Genomic DNA, 18,914 nt, shown 5'->3' on the forward strand with positions numbered 1-18,914 from the left:
GGTAGGTGGGAGAAGGAGAGTTGGGGAGAGGCCAGGCCGTGAGTCAAGGCTGACACTGAGTGGCAGGAATGGGAAGAGAAGGCCGGGGTAGGAGGAAGGAGGAAGGGAAAGAGGAAGAAGCAGGCTCCTCTGCCTGTGGAGCTGATCCTAATCTTCACAGTCCAGAATGTCGTAATCTCAGAAACTGAAAGCCTTTGAAATAGAAATTCCTAAATCCTGAAAATCACAATTTGGAAAGACTGAAATCTGGAATGTTGAAATCCAGAAAGCTCAAATCCTGAAAAACCACAATTCCTGCAGAGAAAGAAAAGGGAGTGGATAAAAGGGCAAAAAGCTGCATTCTGAGGATGGGGTTGGTTATGCAACAAGGCAACTAAGAAAACTTCAGTCTAAAAAATGTACCCTCTAGAGGCTGGAGAGATTTAGCAATTATGGGAGCTTGGCATTCAGGGGTTAAGAGTACTGACTGCTCTTTCAGAGAGAGAGAGAGAGAGAGACAGAGACAGAGACAGAGAGAGACAGAGAGACAGAGACAGAGAGACAGAGACAGAGAGAGAGCTTGGTGTTCTTGCAGAAGACCCCACTTCTACTCCCCGAACCTATGTCAGTTTGCTCATAACCACCAGTAACTCCAGTTCTGGAGAGTCCTGTGCCTCCTGATCTCTATGGGAAACCAACAATCACATATAAAAACCTACACACAAACACACACATACATAGGATTTTTTCAATGGGCTTTAAAAGTGCTGTTTGGAGCCAGCATGGTGGCCCACACTTGTAATCCCCAGTACCCCAAAAGATTAAGTTCCAGGCCACACCAGCCTGCATATTAGAGTCTATCTCAAACACCACACCCCATCCATGCCCCAAAGTCTCTCTTGTCCTCCCAGCAGATGGAATTCTAGAAGCTTCTGACTGGCTGGAACATAGCCATGTACACAGGAGGTGATGGCACATGTGCCGTGTTCCCTCTGTCAGCAGCAACGCCTCTGCCACCTCTGTGGTCTTCATGTAAGGGCCAGGGCATGGATGTTCACACGACTTAAACAACATGGCATGGGAGATGGGAAAATGTCACAGAGAATGCTCCTGTCAACGTACGTCAAATCACAGAGGAGTTTCAAAAACAACAGTCACATAGACAGTGAGTGTAAATGTGCCATCTGTGGGGAGTTGAGCCCTAAAACAGTAATAAAACAACTACCCAGCAATACTACAAAATCTGACCATGAAGTCAGGCAGCTGTCAGCAACGGACTCTACATCTGTCTGTAACTTGTTCCGGTAACGCACTGTGTCATGTGGCTAATTTCCATTTTAGTTTTTTGCTATTTTTATGATTTTGTTTCCCTACTGCTTTAACCACCAACATTCAGTTTCACGATTCACTGTGCTATTTATTTATCTCCGAAGCATTTCTAATACTCAAGTTACAAATTATAGAATGACTTTAGAGAAGTTGATTCATTTTGTTGAAAGGTCGTCCATACAGGAAAAAGAAGTTCCTGGTGTAGGTAGCATTTATCAAAGATCTCAGCTCTGTAATGATCTGTTTACACAGTGGTGACCAGTAGAGTGTTTTTTTTAATTGAATTCATCAAAATACAGACTGTGTATCACAGTGGTCCAGATAGCCCAGCTATAAGTGTAGATGTGCACAACTACCAACCCTAGTGATGTGCGTTCATACATCAGCTTGTTGAACTTATTCTGTATAATAAGTTTATCTTTTCATCATGATTATAACTGTGTGCCTGTCATTGTTTTTTTCCCTGAGTATTTATGCTTGGAGAAAAAAAAAAAAGCATGTCAGGGCTGACCGTGCAAGTACTTGTCATGAAAGCATGAGGATGGGAGGGTTTGGTTTGGTTTGGTTTGGTTTGTCTTAAGATTTACTTATTTATCATGCATGTGATCCCTCACAGCCGAAGAGAACGCCAGACCTCATTATAAATGCTTGTGAGCCACCATGTGGTTGCTGGGAATTGAACTTACGACTTTTGGAAGAACAAACAGTGCTCTTAACCTCTGAGCTATCTCTCCAGCCCCTGAGGACTGGAGTTTAATCCCTAGAACCCATTTTTTTAAAAGTCCATATGTAGGGGTTGTGTACGTGTAGTCCCAGAGCCAGAGGACAGAGGCAGGAGGATGGATACCTGGGGCCCACTGGACAGCAAGTGACCTCAATGAGCTTTGAGCCAATGGGAGACTATCTCAAAGGAATAAGGTAGACAGCTCCTGAGGATGACATCCAAGGTTGACCTCTGGCCCTCACATTTATGATCATACATGTACATGTGCACCTACATGGACATATACCCACATACACCCTTCTCCTACACCACAAAATGCATGATATTATTGTGTGTAGTCTTGTATAAAGTGGCTGATGAAGCATTCTGTTATAGTTTCATGTTTGTCAAAATAAGGGCTGGAGAGATGGCTCAGAGGTTAGGGGCACTGACTGCTCTTCCAGAAGTCCTGAGTTCAAATCCCAGCACCCACATGATAGCTCACAACTGTCTCTAGCTCCAAGAGCTGACACTCTCACATAGACATACACATAGACAAAACACCAATACACATAAAATAAAGGCAAATAGTTTTTTAAAAAGAGTTTCTTTAAATCTTTTTTTTTTCTGGAATTATAATTTTAAGATTTTAGTCTTTCTGGATTTTATACTTTAGAGATGTTCACGTTTAAGGATTTCAATACCAAGGGTGATGGCTTATGGGAATGTGTCTTTAGGATGACCCAAATCTGGATAGGTTCACAACTCTTTTGGGAGCCCTCTAGCCAAAGCCAACCATCAGAGATTCTCTGGGAGGGATGGCATAGCACCTCTGCCACTGTTATTGTCCTGTGGGGGGGGGGGCACATCTCAGGGCCAAACACTTGGACTGTGAGCTTCCGAGAATATCCCGGGCTTTTACGGACAGGGAGTGTATGAGCAAGGGACTCGCGTGACTGCCATCTTGTCTCAAAGGAAGCCTCCGGCCGCAGATGAAAGCCACAGACAGGGCAAAGGCATTTTAGGGGGAAATGGTGAACCAGTGTCCAGGCCAATGGTGTCAAATGAGACTCGATGCTTTCCAGGGATGCTGATTTGGCATCTGGGGTCGCTCAGCATCTTTTTCTGTCTTTCCACCAACATCGCCTCTCAGCCCTTGACAGCTCAAGAAGGGCAAGGCGATGTGGCTGCAGCACTGGTTAAAGCTGTCCTTGCTGATGCCTAGAGGGTTCCATCCAAGGTCCTTGTTCCCATCTGGTCCTGGTCCATTTGCATAGTCTCTACTGTCATCTGACCCAAGCACAAGGCTTCCAAGGCTCCAGGTTTATGGTCTACTCAGAGTTTTCTTGGACCATTTGGGAGACTATTCCTGGGGAGCTTGACTGGGCTCCATATTTGAACACTTGGACCTAGTTGGTGGCACTGCTCTTGTTTGTTTGAGGCAGGGTCTCTCTCTGACTGTCTTAATTCATTGTGTAGACCAGACTGGCTTCAAACTTAGAGAGATCTGCCTGCCTTCCCAGTAATGGGATTAAAGCTGTGCACTATCATACCTGATAGCCTTGTTGGGAAAGCACATCACTAGAGGTGAGCTTTGAGAGTTTAAAACCTTGTGTCACACCTCTCTCTCTCTCTCTCTCTCTCTCTCTCTCTCTCTCTCTCTCTCTCTCTCTCTCCTTCTGTTAGAGGACAGGAACTCCCTCAGCTTCCTGCTCCTGCTGCTGTGCCTTCTGCTTGGTGTTCTGTGTCCCCACCACGATGGCCACTAATCCCTCTGAAAACCCTAAGCCCAAATGCACCCCTCCTTTATAAATGGTTTCTGATCATGGTGTTTTATCCCAGTGACAGAAAAGTAACTAATACACCGGGGAAGTATTGGATGCCTACGTGGCCGGATACACAGGGAAGGGTACGCTGCAACTTTGGCCTACCTAGGATCTGCACAGAAACAAGGGCATGGATGTATCTGTTTGGGGTTCTCTTGGCACTCTTTCCCATGGGTCAGATGCGCTCTCTTCCCTCCCACCCCCTTCTTCCTTCCACCTGAGAGTCTTCGGCAGGTCTAGGGTGGATGAAGATGCAAGTCAGCCAGGAAGGGTGGCCGAGCAAGCACGACTAACTTTCAAACCGATTATCTGGATCCTGAAGTTTTATTCAAATCTCAATACTATACACTGGCATCCTTGACATTGTTCTGAAGGGTGTTGACTCCTAACACGGAGGGACTGGAAAACAAGAAAGATAGAAACCCAGGTTGCTCTGCCCCCGTCGTGCCTGTGGCACCTGTTGCAACATAGATGTTTTGAAAAGGTGTGCCACCATTGGGGTTGGGCCTGAAATATCCCATACAGCCTGATGGGTTTGAACACTTGGTTACCAGATAGTGACCCTGTTTTGGGGAGGTCCTGGCTGGTGAAAGTAGACACTGAAAGTGACCCTGCTTCCAGTCTTATTCTGTTTTCTGATCAACCAAGATATAAGACTTGCCACCAAGTCTCCTTCTGCCTTGGCCAGCATTGTCCCTGGCAGCCATGGCTTCCTGTCATAAAGGGCTGTACCTAGAACAAGCCCCTTTCCCTTAAGCTGTGTCTGTTAGGTGTTCTGCCACAGTCGTGAGAAGGGAAACTAACAGTGTCTCCAAACAGCCCCCATGCTTATACCTCATGCTTCGAAAGCACGGGCTCTTTAGAAACCGCCAACTGGACCAGCATCTCCTCCCAGCTTTTATGGTTTCATATTGTATTTTGTTGGCCAATCTGCCAGTGGAAGGCTTTAAGCGCGCACTTGGAGGCCATACTCTGCACTTGATGCTCCTCCAGGGAAGCTTCACTGAACTGGCACTTCCCAGGTCACCTTGGACTACCCCACACCCTAGACAAGCATCCCATCTGTAGTATTTTCTTGCACACCTTCAGCCATGGGGAGCTTACAACTGCAAAGTGCAGCAGTATTGCCAACTGATGTGAAGCTCTTTCAGCTAAATTAATGCAAACTTAATCGTCCGGTCTATGGTGGACCACTGTGACTCTGTCTCCTTGTAGCTCTTGTCTCTCTGGAGGTGGCAGCCTGCCCCACCCCCACCCACCCCCCTTCAGCAAACAGATAAGTGCAGCCTGATCTCCACATTCTTATTCACAGGGTCCTTGTTTCCCTCCCCTGGGGACTTTGGCTGAAGCATTGGACAGCCTTCATGGAGCTGAGGCCTCTATGTGGTCTCCCGAGGTACCTGGGTGAGCTCAGGACCTGTGATATACACATTCTATCTTAGGAATATAGCCCTTGATAGTTAAATATTAGAGATGTCTGTCACGGAGATTGAGATTCAACTAAAATTCAACACCAACAGCATTAGCAGGAAGAGTAAAGTTCAGGCCCTAGGCAGAGCTGGCCTAGACACAGACTGTTAGGAAAAGCCAGTTAGCCTTGGCTGGCTCATGTCACTCCCATAAGTTTTAGAGGCCACATTTAGAAAGCTTCATTGCATTAGTATGTGTTCTCTAGGGCCAGGCAGGGGTTGAGAAAAAGTGCAAGTGCTTGTGGTGTGCACTTTTTGAAGCTATATACAATGGGCACCTGTTATTATTTTTACCCAGACCTTAGCCTGCAGAGCTTATTCTAATGGGAAGAAAAGACAGATACTGGTGGCCAATGGTGGGTAGTAGTGATTTGAAAGTAGACAATACTCTCTACATTGTGGAGAGAAGGAGGGTTATTCTAGCAGAGTAAGGAGAGGCCTCCAATGTTGCTATTAGTAAGCTACACTGAGAGGACCAAGCCTGTAGACTGAAGAAAACCGCCTGTGCCAGCAGACCATAGGGAGGGAGGGAGGGAGGCTGCAGAATTGCAGGCTGTGGATTTCTGTGGTGCTGGGCAGAGCTCAGGCAAATTCTGATGAAATAGCACTGGCAAAGGCCCAAGCCTCATACCTAGGCAACCTGGCAGTGGGACCCTTGTTTTGGGATACCAGCACACTGAAAGAGCTACTATAAAGCATAAAAAGTAAATAAAGGTGGGGATGTTGCCTGCAAAGAATAAATCTGAGCTGGCTCTTTCTGTTGGCTCTGGGTGTGAACTGTGTGTATCCAGGGCAGCAGGCTTATGTGCTGTGTTGCTGTTGGAGGCCACATGGCTGAGGACTGGTAATATACATTCTCGAGGACAAGAAAGTGTGGCCCTAAGAGGAGCATGCACTGAACTGGGCCTGGGTTCAAGTCTAACCCAACCTCCTGGAACCCCTCCTTACAGAGTTATCAAGACTAGCTGGGCTAGGTGTGGTACACAGCTTTTATCCCAGCACTCAGGAGTCAGAGGCAAGTGCATCTCTGTGTGTTTAGTAAGTTTCAAGTAAGTTCCAGGACAGTCAGAGCTGCATAGAGAAACTCTGTCCCCCACAACCACCACCACCACTTCCCCCAAAAAGACTAACTGAGACCATGAATCTATGTGACTAAGTAATGCCAGGCTATATGGAGCGATGGCATCTGACATCCTGTACCTCAGAGGACCCACCAGCTCTCCAGAAAGACACGCAATTGAGACAAGCTGGGAAGAACTCCGCTTTCCACTTCATCCTAGTGAGACTTTGAATAAATAGCTAACCCTCTCTGGGCCTCCATTCCTTCACTTGTAGGACAGGGACAGTACTCTCCAAGGCTGTTCTGAGGCTTGGGATGGCATCTTGTTCCAAAGCCTAGCATGGTGTCAATAAATTAGGTGCTACTCCAATCAGTTCAGCTTAGCCTCCTTTAGGCTTCCTGCAGCACTCTCCCTTTCCCCACCCCCTGCTCATTTCCTGTAGAAAAACAAGACAAATGGGCTCCATGCTTTCCCAGAGATAAGCAAGTCTTGTCTTGCTGAGCCCGTTCTCCCTGCCTGTGCCCATGTGCTCCCGTCAAGAGCAGCTGGTGACAGCACCTGCTGAGGTGGCAGGTATGGAGCAATGGGATCCTCCAAGGGCTGTGGCTGGGCAGGATGCTTTGGAGATTAGCTAAGCTGCCTTCGCTGCAGAGCAAGTGACCTAACACTTAGTGGCTTCAAGTGACAAATATGCTTTATTCCAGTTTCTGCAGCTCACGCATCTAGCTATGGGTCAGCTGGGGGCTTTTGCTCAGGAGGCTATAGGACAGAGGGCCCTGGGGCTCCAGTGACCCCAAGGCTCTTCTGGAGTGGAGGATCAACTTCTAAACACACATGATGGTTGGAAGGCCGCAGAAGATACAAGGATTGTGTGTAAATCCTGTAAGGCTTTGGCCCCTCTGCACAGGGCCTCCTGCTAGGGTGCTTTTGTCCACCACCCCATGGTGTGTGTGTGTGTGTGTGTGTGTGTGTGTGTGTGTGTGTGTGTAAGAGAAAGAGGGACTCAGAAGGGAGACAGTGAAAGAAGGTGGGTGGGCAAAACACAAGGTCAGAGAAGAAATCACAGATTCGCAGATGAACTTGGGTAATCCTTTTCCATAGGCTGTGTTCTGTTCATTACAATCAGGTCATTAGATAAGGCATATGCATTAGATTAGATAAGATATACATTATGCATCATACAATATATAATATACACTATATATTAAATAAGATATAACAGAGAGATGTGTATATCTCGCAGAGATCAGCCGGACTAGTGATCCGCCTGCCTCTGCCTCCCAAGTGCTGGGCTTAAAGGCGTGCGCCACCATGCCCGGCTAACATCATGTTTTCAAATCCACCTCCTATCCACGTGGCGGGACACCCTACGAGTCCAGTGCTCAAGGAACAGGAGGACCATAGGTTTGGAGCTGACGAGGGCTACATAATGGGATGAGACTCTCAAACACCAAGAAGCAATGAGACCCCACCCTTATCTAATTCCTCCCCTGGCCTGGACAGAAAGGTATTCATTCATTTACTCATTCATTTCTCACGTATCCCTTCACTGAGCCCCTCATCTGTTCAAGTTCCATTCTCTTTAACAGGGGCAATCCTCTGAGATCAGTATTACTAACTCTTCTGTACAGATGAGGAAACGGAGGCTCAAAGGAGCAAAAGGAAGCAAAACGCCTCTGTGAACTTACACAGCCTTCAGGACAAAACCACACCCTGTGCCCACACCGGGCACCTGTTGCCACCCTAGAGCTTTGTGCACAGCCTCTCTAGACAACCCCGAGTCACATGATGGCTGTAGCATTCACCTGTGCCGCACACCCCTGCACGCACCGCACCGCACTGCACCTGCCTCATGTATATGTGCTGGCTCCGTTTTTCATGGCTCATTGTGTGTGTAATCTTACTTTAAAATTAATTCTCAAGCTAAGCCAAGTGGCAAACGCCTGAAGTCCCTATACTTGGGAGGCACAGGCAGGAGAATTTATATATGTTCAAGACCAGCCTGATATACTTAGTGAGTTTTCGGCCATTCAGCACTGTACAGCAGGAAGCTGTCTCAAATGACCAAAGAAAAAGAAAAGAAAGGAAGGAAAAAGGAAATAGTTTCCAACATCCTTAAAATTAGATTTTGAGCCTGGAAATGTGGTTCAATTGTCACAATGTTTGCCTAGCGTCCATGAAGCCTGGGTTTGGTCCCCAACACAATTTAAACTAGGTGTGATGGTACATAATTTTAATCCCAACATTGATCAGAGAGACAGGATGGTCTGAAATTCAAGGTCATCACTGGTTACATAGAGCCTGACTCAAAAGGTGAGAGGCTCTGGAGAGATGGCTCAATCATTAAGGGCATTTGCTGTTCTTCCAGAGGACCCAAGTTCAGTTTCCAGCACCTAACTTAGGTGGCTTACAATTGTTCAGGGGATCTGATGCCCTTTTTTGGTCACTATGGGTGCCTGCACTCATATGTGCATACCCACACAGAAATACACACATACATATACATTTTTATTTAATTTATTTCATTTATTTTTGGTTTTTTGAGACAGGGTTTCTCTGTGTAGCCTTGGCTGTCCTGGACTCGCTTTGTAGACCAGGCTGGCCTCGAACTCACAGTGATTCACCTACATACAAATTTTTAAAAAGAGATTTGTTGGTACATGAAATGTTCCGCTCTTCCTGGACAATGTGAAGGCCTAGTTGGCCATGCTGCTCCCAGAGTTCTACCTCCGAAGCCTCTTGAGTTGGAGCATGCCTCAGCCACTGGGTTCTTGGTTTTCCCAGCTCCCATTACTCCTGGCTCCCATGAGCACCTGAGTTTGCAACTCCAGAAGACAAATTTGACCCCAGTCTCTCCTGATTGTTTCTTTGGCTCCATGAGGTCCAAGCATGTTGTTGTTACAGGGTCCCTGGGGCCATCAGCTGTCAGCACTCTTGAATAAGAAGCCACCTGGGCAGTCTGGGGAGAAACTTCTGAAGATGGCCTAGTCTATAAGCAGCTGGGGAGCCAGCGGAGTATGTCATCTCAGCTGGGCCTATTGTCTTCAGGGCTGGGCATGTCCTTAACCACAGCTCAGCTGAGGGACTGCCTCTCCTGATACCACCGAGGGCAGGACAGGCAGGAATGAAATCAGAGCCCAGCCTGTGGTGACAATGGAAGTTTTTTCTGGCACACACAAGGGGAGTGATGATATGTTTGCCAACGAGTGTGAAGGAGTAGCACAAATGAAAGAAAGTAGAAGTGGGAGCATTGTCCCATCTAGGGCTCCCCAGTGTCACCCACAACATCCAGCCTCAGCCTGGCCTTTAGAGACCTCCACGATTAGCCTCTCATGGCATTTTCAGTTCGTGTTTAAGATCACAGCCTTTTCTCAAAGATGCCCTGACTAACCCCAGCCTGGGCTGTTGCTGCCTCATTCCCCCACCCCAGAATGATGTCTTCACATTCTTGTGTCCCCATCGTACTCAGAGGTGGTCATGTCCAGGCTGATCCCCCGAGGTAGAAATCACCTCCCTTGTCCTCTGGGCTTTACAACTCCTGGCTACCTCATTTTCTGTCTTCCTGCACTGTCCCTCCAAGGCTTCTCTTTCTCCCTGTCCTAGTTTAGCTCCCCATGACAGTCAGGAGGCCTTGGCATGCAATACCGCTGACCTTGAAGTCACACAGACTGGTCTCAGAGGCCCAACACACTGCCACAGTGTGGGGCCTGGGAAAGGGTTCCTCTTCCCAGGCTGTATGCTAAGCTGGTGGGTGAGGTCTAGGCTAGGGGAGGCTGTGCGAGAGGAAGGAGACATGCGAATGAAGGCTTGCTCTCTTCTGGGATGGGCTTGGACATACTTTATCACAGTAGGAGATAGATTGAGCCCCAGCCCCACCTCTGCAGGCTTGAAAGACAACTAGTTTCCATGATTCCCGTTTTGTGTATGTTAAAGGCTATAGGAGTCAATTGGCTCCAGGAAGCCTGGGAGCTTTAGGATGCTGCCTAGCAGGGCAAGTGTGGTGATCCCTCCGCACTCTTTTCAAGTCCAAGTGTGCACTGCTGTGGCATAGTTGTAGGAAATGTGCCAATGACTCAGGCAGAGCAGAGAGCCAGCGCAGAGAACCATGCAGGCAGCTAATATTGATATACACACTGACAAGAAGAGACGGGGCACTCTGTGGCGTTGACTGAGGCCCAGCCTAGACTAGGGCCTGGCAAAGAACCCATCAGGCCGGTAGCACAAAGCAGAGGGCTGTGAACCCTCACAAGGGGGGGGGAGGGGTCAGGTTGACATGTGTGTGAGGCAGGGAGCGTGTCCTGACTTCACGGACTTGCTTGGACCAGCCTGGCTCCTGCACACATTCCCACACGTTGACTCTTGGATGGGGCAGGCCAGGCTCCCCAACTCCCAAGGCTCAGTTCCTCTCCTCTCCTCTCCTCTCCTCTCCTCTCATAGACCTTTGAGACCTTGCAGTAGAAATCTTCCCCCCTACCCCCAGGCCCCCCCACTCTTAATACATACTGTCTGCATTCAGTCTAGGTTAGGCCCATCACTGTTGTCCGTGGCGCATCATTTAACAGTTAACAGTTACCTAGAACAGGTGTGACTAGAAAGCAGGGTACATTGCTCCCTTGATGGAAGTGCCCAGGGACTGGTGCAAGCCAAAGGCAGGGAACCAGGGTTTGCTGTTATGCCCAATAGGCAAAGGGTCAAATGCCTGGCTGTGGCTCTGCTGCAGGCTCCTTTCCTGTGTACTGCCGACTTCCTGGCATCTCTTAAGAATGGTTGCTTAAGACGTTTACCTAACAAGTTACCTGCAGGTGTGGTGCAGCTGGCAAGGAGGCGTATTCCCAGTGAGTGCTAGTGGGTGTAGATCTAGCCCAGCACTTTCCTGGCCTGGCTAGAGATAGTGGGGACGACAAGGGCTGTCAGTGTGGGCCGGGGAGGAGGAGTCACCCTGGGAACGAGGCCTGGCAGATAAATCTGGCAAATTGGGCAAACTGCATTTTCAGTCCTGCTGGCCCAGAGTCAGGTCTCTAGAAACAAATGGAGACAGACTCAGGCCAGGAACAGGAGACCTGAGGCCACCTTGTGCATGTCTTGGAAGGTATCTCTGCTTCTCTGTTCTTTCTGTTATCTCTCCCTTTCTAATCCACCTCATATCCCCCACGTCTTTCAGTGGGGAGGTGCTTTGAAAGGACTTCCCACTCTGTGTGTTGGAGTAGGGCACAATGCACGAGCTAATTGCGGCCGCCTTCTGCAACCAGCAGGGGACGCTAGCGAATAGATTCTTAGGGGGCGTGGCGGAGGCGTGGTCCCGAAGACAGCCTACCAATAAAGGCGGCGACGCAGGGCCTTCGTATCGCTTCCTGGGTCGTACGACCTTGGTTGTGGCTCCAGTGAGTTCTTCCGCGCGCCCTTGCCCGGACCCGCGACTGCGATGCTGGCTCTGCGTTGTGGCCCCCGCTTGTTCGGTCTACTCACCAGCCCGCGCTCCGCGCCGCTGCTTCTCTCCGCGACCCGCGCGTGCAGCGACGGCGGAGCCCGAGACCCGAACTCATCCTCCCGGAACCCGCTTGTGTACTTGGACGTGGGCGCCGATGGGCAGCCGCTCGGCCGCGTGGTTCTGGAGGTGAGGCTTGGGCGTAGGGCAAACATGGGATTTCCCTTGTGTACTGTGCCTGGCACACCGGGTGACCTTGGGTCTCACAGTTCCAAACCTTGGCCCTCAGTTTCCCTGTCTCAGAGAAGGAGGCCCAGCTTGGTGTGTTCCAGGGTTCTTCAAACCCCTGGGGGGTGTGGGGGGGAGAGGGTGGGCTGGTGCGGAGGAAAAGGTCAAGGTCAGATCGCACTGCGTGACAGCCCACAGGGTGGACGGTGGGTTCCCTAGCCCCTCTGGGTCCCAGGCTGTACCCACAGCTCTGAGGTGGGTGTCAAGGTCCAGGTGTTGCCCACGTGCTCACGTGGTGGCTTGAGCTTGGCCAGTGCACTCCGGATCCACCCCCAAGGCCTGGCTACATTGGAGGAGAGGTACCAGGGAATGCAAGAGAGAAGGTTCTGGACTGTGAGCCCAACCCTCTCCATACTTTGAGGTTAGGTTGGACACTCAGCACTAGGTCCCTGTTCCACCGTTAAAAAGAAAAGCAGGAAACAGTCGCCAAGGTATCAGGGGAGGCCCTAGTGTTGCCTTTAGGACCAGTTGTGTTGATTGACTGATTTATTTAGGGGGCGCTGATATGTATTGTTATGCCTCGGTTTCCCCGTATGGAAAAAAAGAGGAGCACTCCCCAACCCCATATGGTGAAGAAGAATTCTTAAGAGAAGCTGAGAGAAAGAGGCAGGCTTAGATGAAGCTGTAAATGTCCCTTAACTGTCTCCTCTTCCCTCCTGTGAGGTTCCTCTGCGCTGAGGAACGTCAACTGGTTCTGATATAATACTCTTGGCCCTGGGGACTCATACTTAGGGCCTCCAGCTGCCAATTCGGTCCCAGAAGTGGGCCAGGATGACACTGGTCTCTTTTGATAGATAAGAAACCGAGGCAAGCCTTGGGTTCAGGAAGCAGCTGCCAGAAACGATAGCTTCCCTGGCTGTTCCTAGGAGGGTTGGTGGTCACAGGAAAGGAATGGGCCTGTGGTTCGTCCTCATGATTCCTTGGCCACTGGGTGTTCATGGTGAGGGAGCTCTTGCCTGTACTTGCTTCCGGACTAACCATCCTTTTTTGTTCCTTTTCCTTCCCCGTAGCTAAAGGCAGATGTCGTGCCAAAGACAGCAGGTAAGGCTGAGGTGGAAAGTGAGCAAGGCTGATGGGCTTAGGGGAGGGAGGGGCAGTTAGAGCTCAGGCTATGACAATGGACGTTTCAAAGTAAGCACAGCTGCTGGGTGTCCCGAGACAGCATTTTGTCCCTCTCTGGACCTTGCTGTCAGCTCTGCTAGCCAATCTGAGAGTTGCTAGACATCTCAGAACCAGAAGACCCGTGTAAACTCCCAGAGATAGCCTCCTCCTTTACGACAGCACAGCACAGCGCAGCGCAGGGCAGGTACATAGTCTTTGGGCTCCTGGCCCTGTTATCCTGGCTAGCACAGCTTAGAGCTTGTGTTCTAGTCACAGTGGTTGCTGCTGGCGCAAGGCAGGGAAGTGTGTGCTCAGGAACGGACTCCGGAGGAGCGGCAGGGTCATTCCACACACTCCTCACCTGGGGGACTGGCAGGGAGAGGGCTGGCCTGCCGTTAACTGCCTCTCCCTCTTTCTTCAGAGAACTTCAGAGCCCTGTGCACTGGGGAAAAGGGCTTCGGCTACAAAGGCTCCACCTTCCACAGGGTGATCCCAGCCTTCATGTGCCAGGTAATAGGAACACAGCCTCCACTGTGAGTGCAGCCAGCAGTGGGGGCGAAGGGAGCCTGGGATCACTGATAAGCCTGGCCCTGGGAAGGGCACAGCAGAGGGCTGCTGGTGGGGTGGGCCTTGAGGCTTCGAAGGGTTGGACAGCCTCTAGTCTTGGCATTCTGTGGTGCCCCTGAGTGCTGGGCATAGAACAAGACAGAGTGTGGGGAGAAGTTGGCTCAGGCAGCATTACACATGCCCAGACTTTGAAGGTGTCTTTTCTTGGCTAAATGAGCAGGTTGCTTAGTTCATATGCTCTTCTTGTATTATAAACATGTAAATATTGCTGCATCTGGTTTGGGGATAGGTGTTGGCAATACAGACTTCACATGCAGACTCAAGGTCAGAGGTTGGCGTGTGGAAACCAGGAGAGCTGCAGGCGGGCACAGATGCCATGGTCTCTCTGAAGTTCTATCTGCCTATTCCCTCCACTGTAACCAAGTAGCAGTGGCTTGGGATTGTGCCTGCTGTCACTCTGCAGTGCTTGGTTACACATTGGGTATGATGAAGTGAAGAAGGAGAGGCGGACAGGGCTGTGGCTGAACCCACCCAAGCCCTGTGACCTTTCTGCTACAGGGGCTCTCAGCTCTACTTGGGGTTGGTGGGTGAGGTAGGGCACTAAGGTGGGCAACTGGAGTCCGGAAGGGGCTTGGAAGTTGGGGAAGCCCATTATGGCTTGGAATGGTGGTCTCTGGAGGCACAGGCAAGGTGACTGGGGATATCTTATTTGATGTTTTAGCTGGACAGGGCAGTTTGCACCTCTCACTTAAGGGTCCCATCTCAAGGAAACCACAGTGTGGTCGTGGCCAGCGCGTCACAGGACTGCTCCTGTCCTCTTTTGGGCAGGATCTCCATGCAGCTCTTTCCCAGGCTGCCGGGACCTCGGGCAGGCTCTGAGGAAAGTTCCCAGCCCCTACGAACCCAACCCTTGGGCTTGGGGAGGGTGATGTTGGGGCAAAGAAAGGGAACTGGTTTTCTCCTCCAGCCCAGGCTCTGAGAACAGGAGCCCTGGCCACGTGCTTGTGGCCCCCTTAGGAATTGTGGGTTGAAAATCAGAACACCTCAGGCTTGATTCTTGAGGTTTACCGAAAAACCAGCTCAGACAAGAAACGTATTGTTCGGAAGCCAGACTCATTATGGCATGGTTCTAGATAGAGAAGCTTGGCTTCAGTTTTGCCCATTTTGTCTCAGTCACTGGATGGCTGTTGTGGCCCTTTTGCCTGAGGTAGACCTTGAGTGGGTTGGAGGGCTGCCTTCTTAGGGGACTCACTGTCCCTCTGCCGCTGTCTGGTAACCAGTTACAAGGTATTCTGTGCACAGGCTGGCGACTTCACCAACCACAATGGCACAGGAGGCAAGTCCATCTACGGGAGCCGCTTTCCTGACGAGAACTTCACGCTGAAGCACGTGGGGCCAGGTACGTGGGGCTGAGCCCCTCTCCGCTGCTCTCTGCAGTTCCGGGAAGCTGAGGCAAGAGACTCCAAAGGTTAAGGCCATCTTGGGCTACATAGCGACACTTGTCTCCACAAACAAAAACCAGACAGATGTCCCTATGGGGACTTGGTCGGGGAATCCTTAAGCAGAACCCGAGGTGGAGTGTGGGAGAGTCCAGAGACCATAGCTGGGGTTCCATCAGCTCCCCCACTGAGATTCCCCAAAGTCCCTTTCACCCCAGCCTCCCCCCTTTGAAAGCTACCTGGAAGTGAAAGCACAGGAGGCTCCAGGGACTGATGTCAGCACTGGTTCTCTCGGGTCCCAAGATCTGCAGGTTCATCTGTCCTTGATGGAGTGCGAGCCACCTGCTATTCCGAGCAGCCTCTCAGGTGAGATGCCTCCGGAGTGACACAGCTCACCTGTGCCTGTCTTACAGGTGTCCTGTCCATGGCGAACGCAGGCCCCAACACCAATGGCTCTCAGTTCTTCATCTGCACAATAAAGACAGACTGGTGAGTACTTCCTGGTACAGGACCTCTGAGAACGAAGCTACAGGAAGTCTGTGCGTAGACGGGAGGGCGACGTGTAGCTGGATCAGCTGCTGTCGGCCAGCAGCTTTCTTCTTATTGTGTGTCTGTCTGAGAGATAGGGGAAGAATTGGGGGGACAGTTTGAGTTGTTCTGTGGCTCTGTCACACCTGTGCTTCCCAGTGGTGCCGTGGGCTAGAATTTGATTGGTGTCACACCTGCAGGCGCATTTGGGTCATGTCTCAGTAGGTGACCCCTGGTGGTCCCAGCAGAAGCTGCTTTGCCTGGCGTAGTGTTTTTGTGGCTCACCTTCACAGAATGTGCTTATGGAGGCCTGGGTATTGCAGCAGGTTTTCCTCACATACCATTAGCGTGGCTGCACATGGCTCCCAGCCTCCTCTCCCACAGGCCTGTGTTGTCTAGGAATGCCGCTTCCACTAAGCAGCACCTTTCTCTGCGTAGTCCTCAGTGTTCCAGACCTCAGGCCCCTGGAGTTCAGAGGCAACGGCTGATCCTAAGTGATAGGATGACATTTGCTAGCCTTCTCCATCTTCCAAGCCACACAAAGCTGTCAGGGCTGGACGTGCGGCTGCTGGCTCCATCTTCTTTGCTCTTTCTGTGGAAGCTTTAATGGACCTTGCGATTCTGCCCCTCACCCCCACCCCTACCCCCACGCTCACCCCCACCCCTACCCCCACGCTCACCCCCTGCCATTGTCATTCTTGGCTTTGCTGGAGCTGAGCTAAGTCCCTTTTGTGTTCTTGGAACTCACAAATCAGGAGCTGCCCAACACCTTCAGGCTTCCCACACGTGTCCTAGTGCCCAGCCTGCCTGCTGAAGCCGTGCCTTGTGTCCATTACACAAAAGTCTTGCTCCTTTGAGTGTCCATGCCTGTCATTTTCCTGGGTAGCGAGAATAGCCCACTTCTCACCAGTAAGGTCACCAAGATTCAGACCAATCGGCCAGGTCTAAGCCCAGGGTGACAGAGCTTGTCTTGGGAGCCAGGCATCCACTGGAGTGTAGTTAAGGAGCTCACAAAGCTTGACTAAGCTTTTGGGGGGGGGGGCAGGCTATTCCTTTGGGAATTAGTACCTTTGGCAAAGACCTCTGTGCTGAGTGGCCAGGGCGCTGGGTGTCTCCTTATTTGGCTCAACTTTCCCCACAGGCTGGATGGCAAGCACGTCGTGTTCGGCCATGTCAAAGAGGGCATGGATGTTGTGAAGAAGATAGAATCCTTCGGCTCAAAAAGTGGAAAGACGTCTAAGAAGATTGTCATCACGGACTGTGGCCAGTTAAGCTAACTCACAGCCCAGGTGCTAGGGCAGTAGCAGCCAAGCAGCCTCCCATGTGTCAGTTCATCCGGGTACTCCAAAGAACTGTTTGTGCCCATATCCCCTTACTGAGTACGAGGAAGGCCACATGGTCCTCCACAGGACCAACTGCTCTCAACTGTCTGTCCTTCCTCAGATCCTATATCTGAGCATCAGTGTGGCCATCGGGCCAAGTACCCTCAACAAGTGTCCCCCCTATTGCAATTTATGTGTGCCTTGGACATTGGCACCACTGACCAGCTAGGATCTTGACTTTTCCTAGACCAGTGGGAACAGCAGTTGCTATTTATTGTTGTCTTCCTTGTTGCAATAATTTAATAAGAACTCACAGAAACAAAGCTGTGACACTAACTGCACTGTACCGTGTGTGGCCTGAGTTGGCGCAAGCCACAACCCCCTGAGCCTGGCTTCTGAAACATAACTCAGGGCTCTTGTGAAAGTTCCTCCCGGCTACTGTGAATCCTGCTGGTTGGCTGCTGTGATTTATGGAAACAGCTGGACCTGGGAACAGACCTGTGATCATCCGGGTCTGTCTGCTCAATGTGAATTTCCATGTTGAAAACTTACAGAAACTGCCCATGTCCATGCTGTTCTCAGGAAGAAAGTGTTTTCTGGCAGGTTTTGCTTTTTCTGTATGTTGAATAAACCTAATCTATCAATAATATATGCAAAGGATTTCTGGAACAATCCTTTGTATTTATCCCGAATGTGATAATAAATCCTATTTTCTATAAAAAAAAAAAAGTTGTCTCTGGTTTTAGAAGGAAATCAGAAACCTAAGTATTTGGGGCTTGTTTTGTTTTTTTGTGTTTTGAGACAGGGTCTTGCTGTGGTCTAGACTGGCCTAGAACTTTCTGTGTAGCCTTGGTTAACCTTAATGTCTCCTGATCCTCCTGCACGTTGCTGGGATTCCAGGCATGCACCATTGTATCCAGTGGGAGCTAACCCTGAGTCGCCATGTGTAAAGTTCTGGGCTTTGAACAATTTGTTTTGTTGTTTTATGGTGCTAAGGCCTTTCTGTATATAAGCCACACCCTCAGCCCTGTGCTAAGGAGGGTAGAACATTCTGTGTAGTGATCCCAGCTACTGGATTGGAGACCAGTGAGAGCATCCTGGCTGCCATCTTGCTGGAGGGAGGATCCGGACGCAGCCTCCACAGTCCCCCACCATGAGCGCTGCCTCCTGGCAGAGTCCCAGTTCTGCCCAGCGAACAAGCTTCAGTTTCCCTCGGCTGCAGAATGTGTGCAGACTCATGTCAGGTGCATGGATGTGTCATCATAGCAAGCTCTGGGTAATGACAAGAGATGACATCTCCCATGTGTCAGAGATCCTTAGGGAAGGGTGCTGGCCTCAGCAAGGAGCTGAGCTCACCAAAGGTTAGGCATGAGTTTCCTTGGCCATTCTTGGGCCAGGCCGCTGAAACTTGGACTTCTTCATATTGCTGAAGTCTGGGGGAAGGCAAGGTTGGAGCAAGTCCATGACTAAGAGTTTGCGTAGGTAGGCAGGGACATGGCAAGTCAGGAGCTCCTGGACAAGGAATTTGGGCTGTGGCTGGGGTGAATGATGCATTCATTCGTATAGAATCCCTGAGTCAGGCGATGGGCAGCTATGGGTGGGTGTGGTCACTCTGAGGTCATAGTGGCTAGGCTGAGTTCCTCAGAATCATGGAGTTTCCATGAAGTCAACTCAGCTACATGGGTTGGGAGCTTGGCTGGACTAGTAGTTTCAAAGCAATTCTGAGAGTATCAGGCATCCTCAGAACACCTGGGTGTGATGGTGTGGCCCGAGGCCCGTGTCCTCGTGTTGCTCTCCAGTTCTTTCTATGCTGAAGCTGCCAAGGGGTTCCATTTGAGAAGCAGTCTCTGCTGAATAATAGGCTGATAACTGCTCGT

At 50.3% G+C, this 18,914-nt stretch overlaps 1 protein-coding gene across 1 annotated transcript; it reads left to right on the forward strand.

Annotated features, from left to right (window-relative positions):
• The first annotated feature begins 11,683 nt into the window (after positions 1-11,683).
• On the forward strand, positions 11,684-17,766 carry PPIF (peptidylprolyl isomerase F). Its single transcript, XM_084794823.1, has 6 exons — positions 11,684-11,981; positions 13,091-13,121; positions 13,603-13,691; positions 15,051-15,147; positions 15,601-15,676; positions 16,857-17,766. Exons 1-6 carry the CDS (start codon positions 11,790-11,792, stop codon positions 16,990-16,992), a joined length of 621 nt encoding a protein of 206 aa, XP_084650949.1. The 5' UTR covers positions 11,684-11,789; the 3' UTR covers positions 16,993-17,766.
• The last annotated feature ends 1,148 nt before the right edge of the window (positions 17,767-18,914 follow it).

The sequence above is a fragment of the Acomys minous genome (assembly GCF_964271855.1).
Source record: "Acomys minous genome assembly, chromosome: 9".
Classification (NCBI taxonomy): Eukaryota; Metazoa; Chordata; class Mammalia; order Rodentia; family Muridae; genus Acomys; species Acomys minous.

Bases quoted from the DNA above. Each gene is read 5' to 3' on its own strand.
- PPIF (XM_084794823.1), top strand. From the start codon at position 11,790: ATGCTGGCTCTGCGTTGTGGCCCCCGCTTGTTCGGTCTACTCACCAGC. The intron at 13,122-13,602 runs GTAAGGCTGAGG...CTCTTTCTTCAG, and splicing joins TGTCGTGCCAAAGACAGCAG to AGAACTTCAGAGCCCTGTGC. The intron at 15,148-15,600 runs GTACGTGGGGCT...CCTGTCTTACAG, and splicing joins GCTGAAGCACGTGGGGCCAG to GTGTCCTGTCCATGGCGAAC.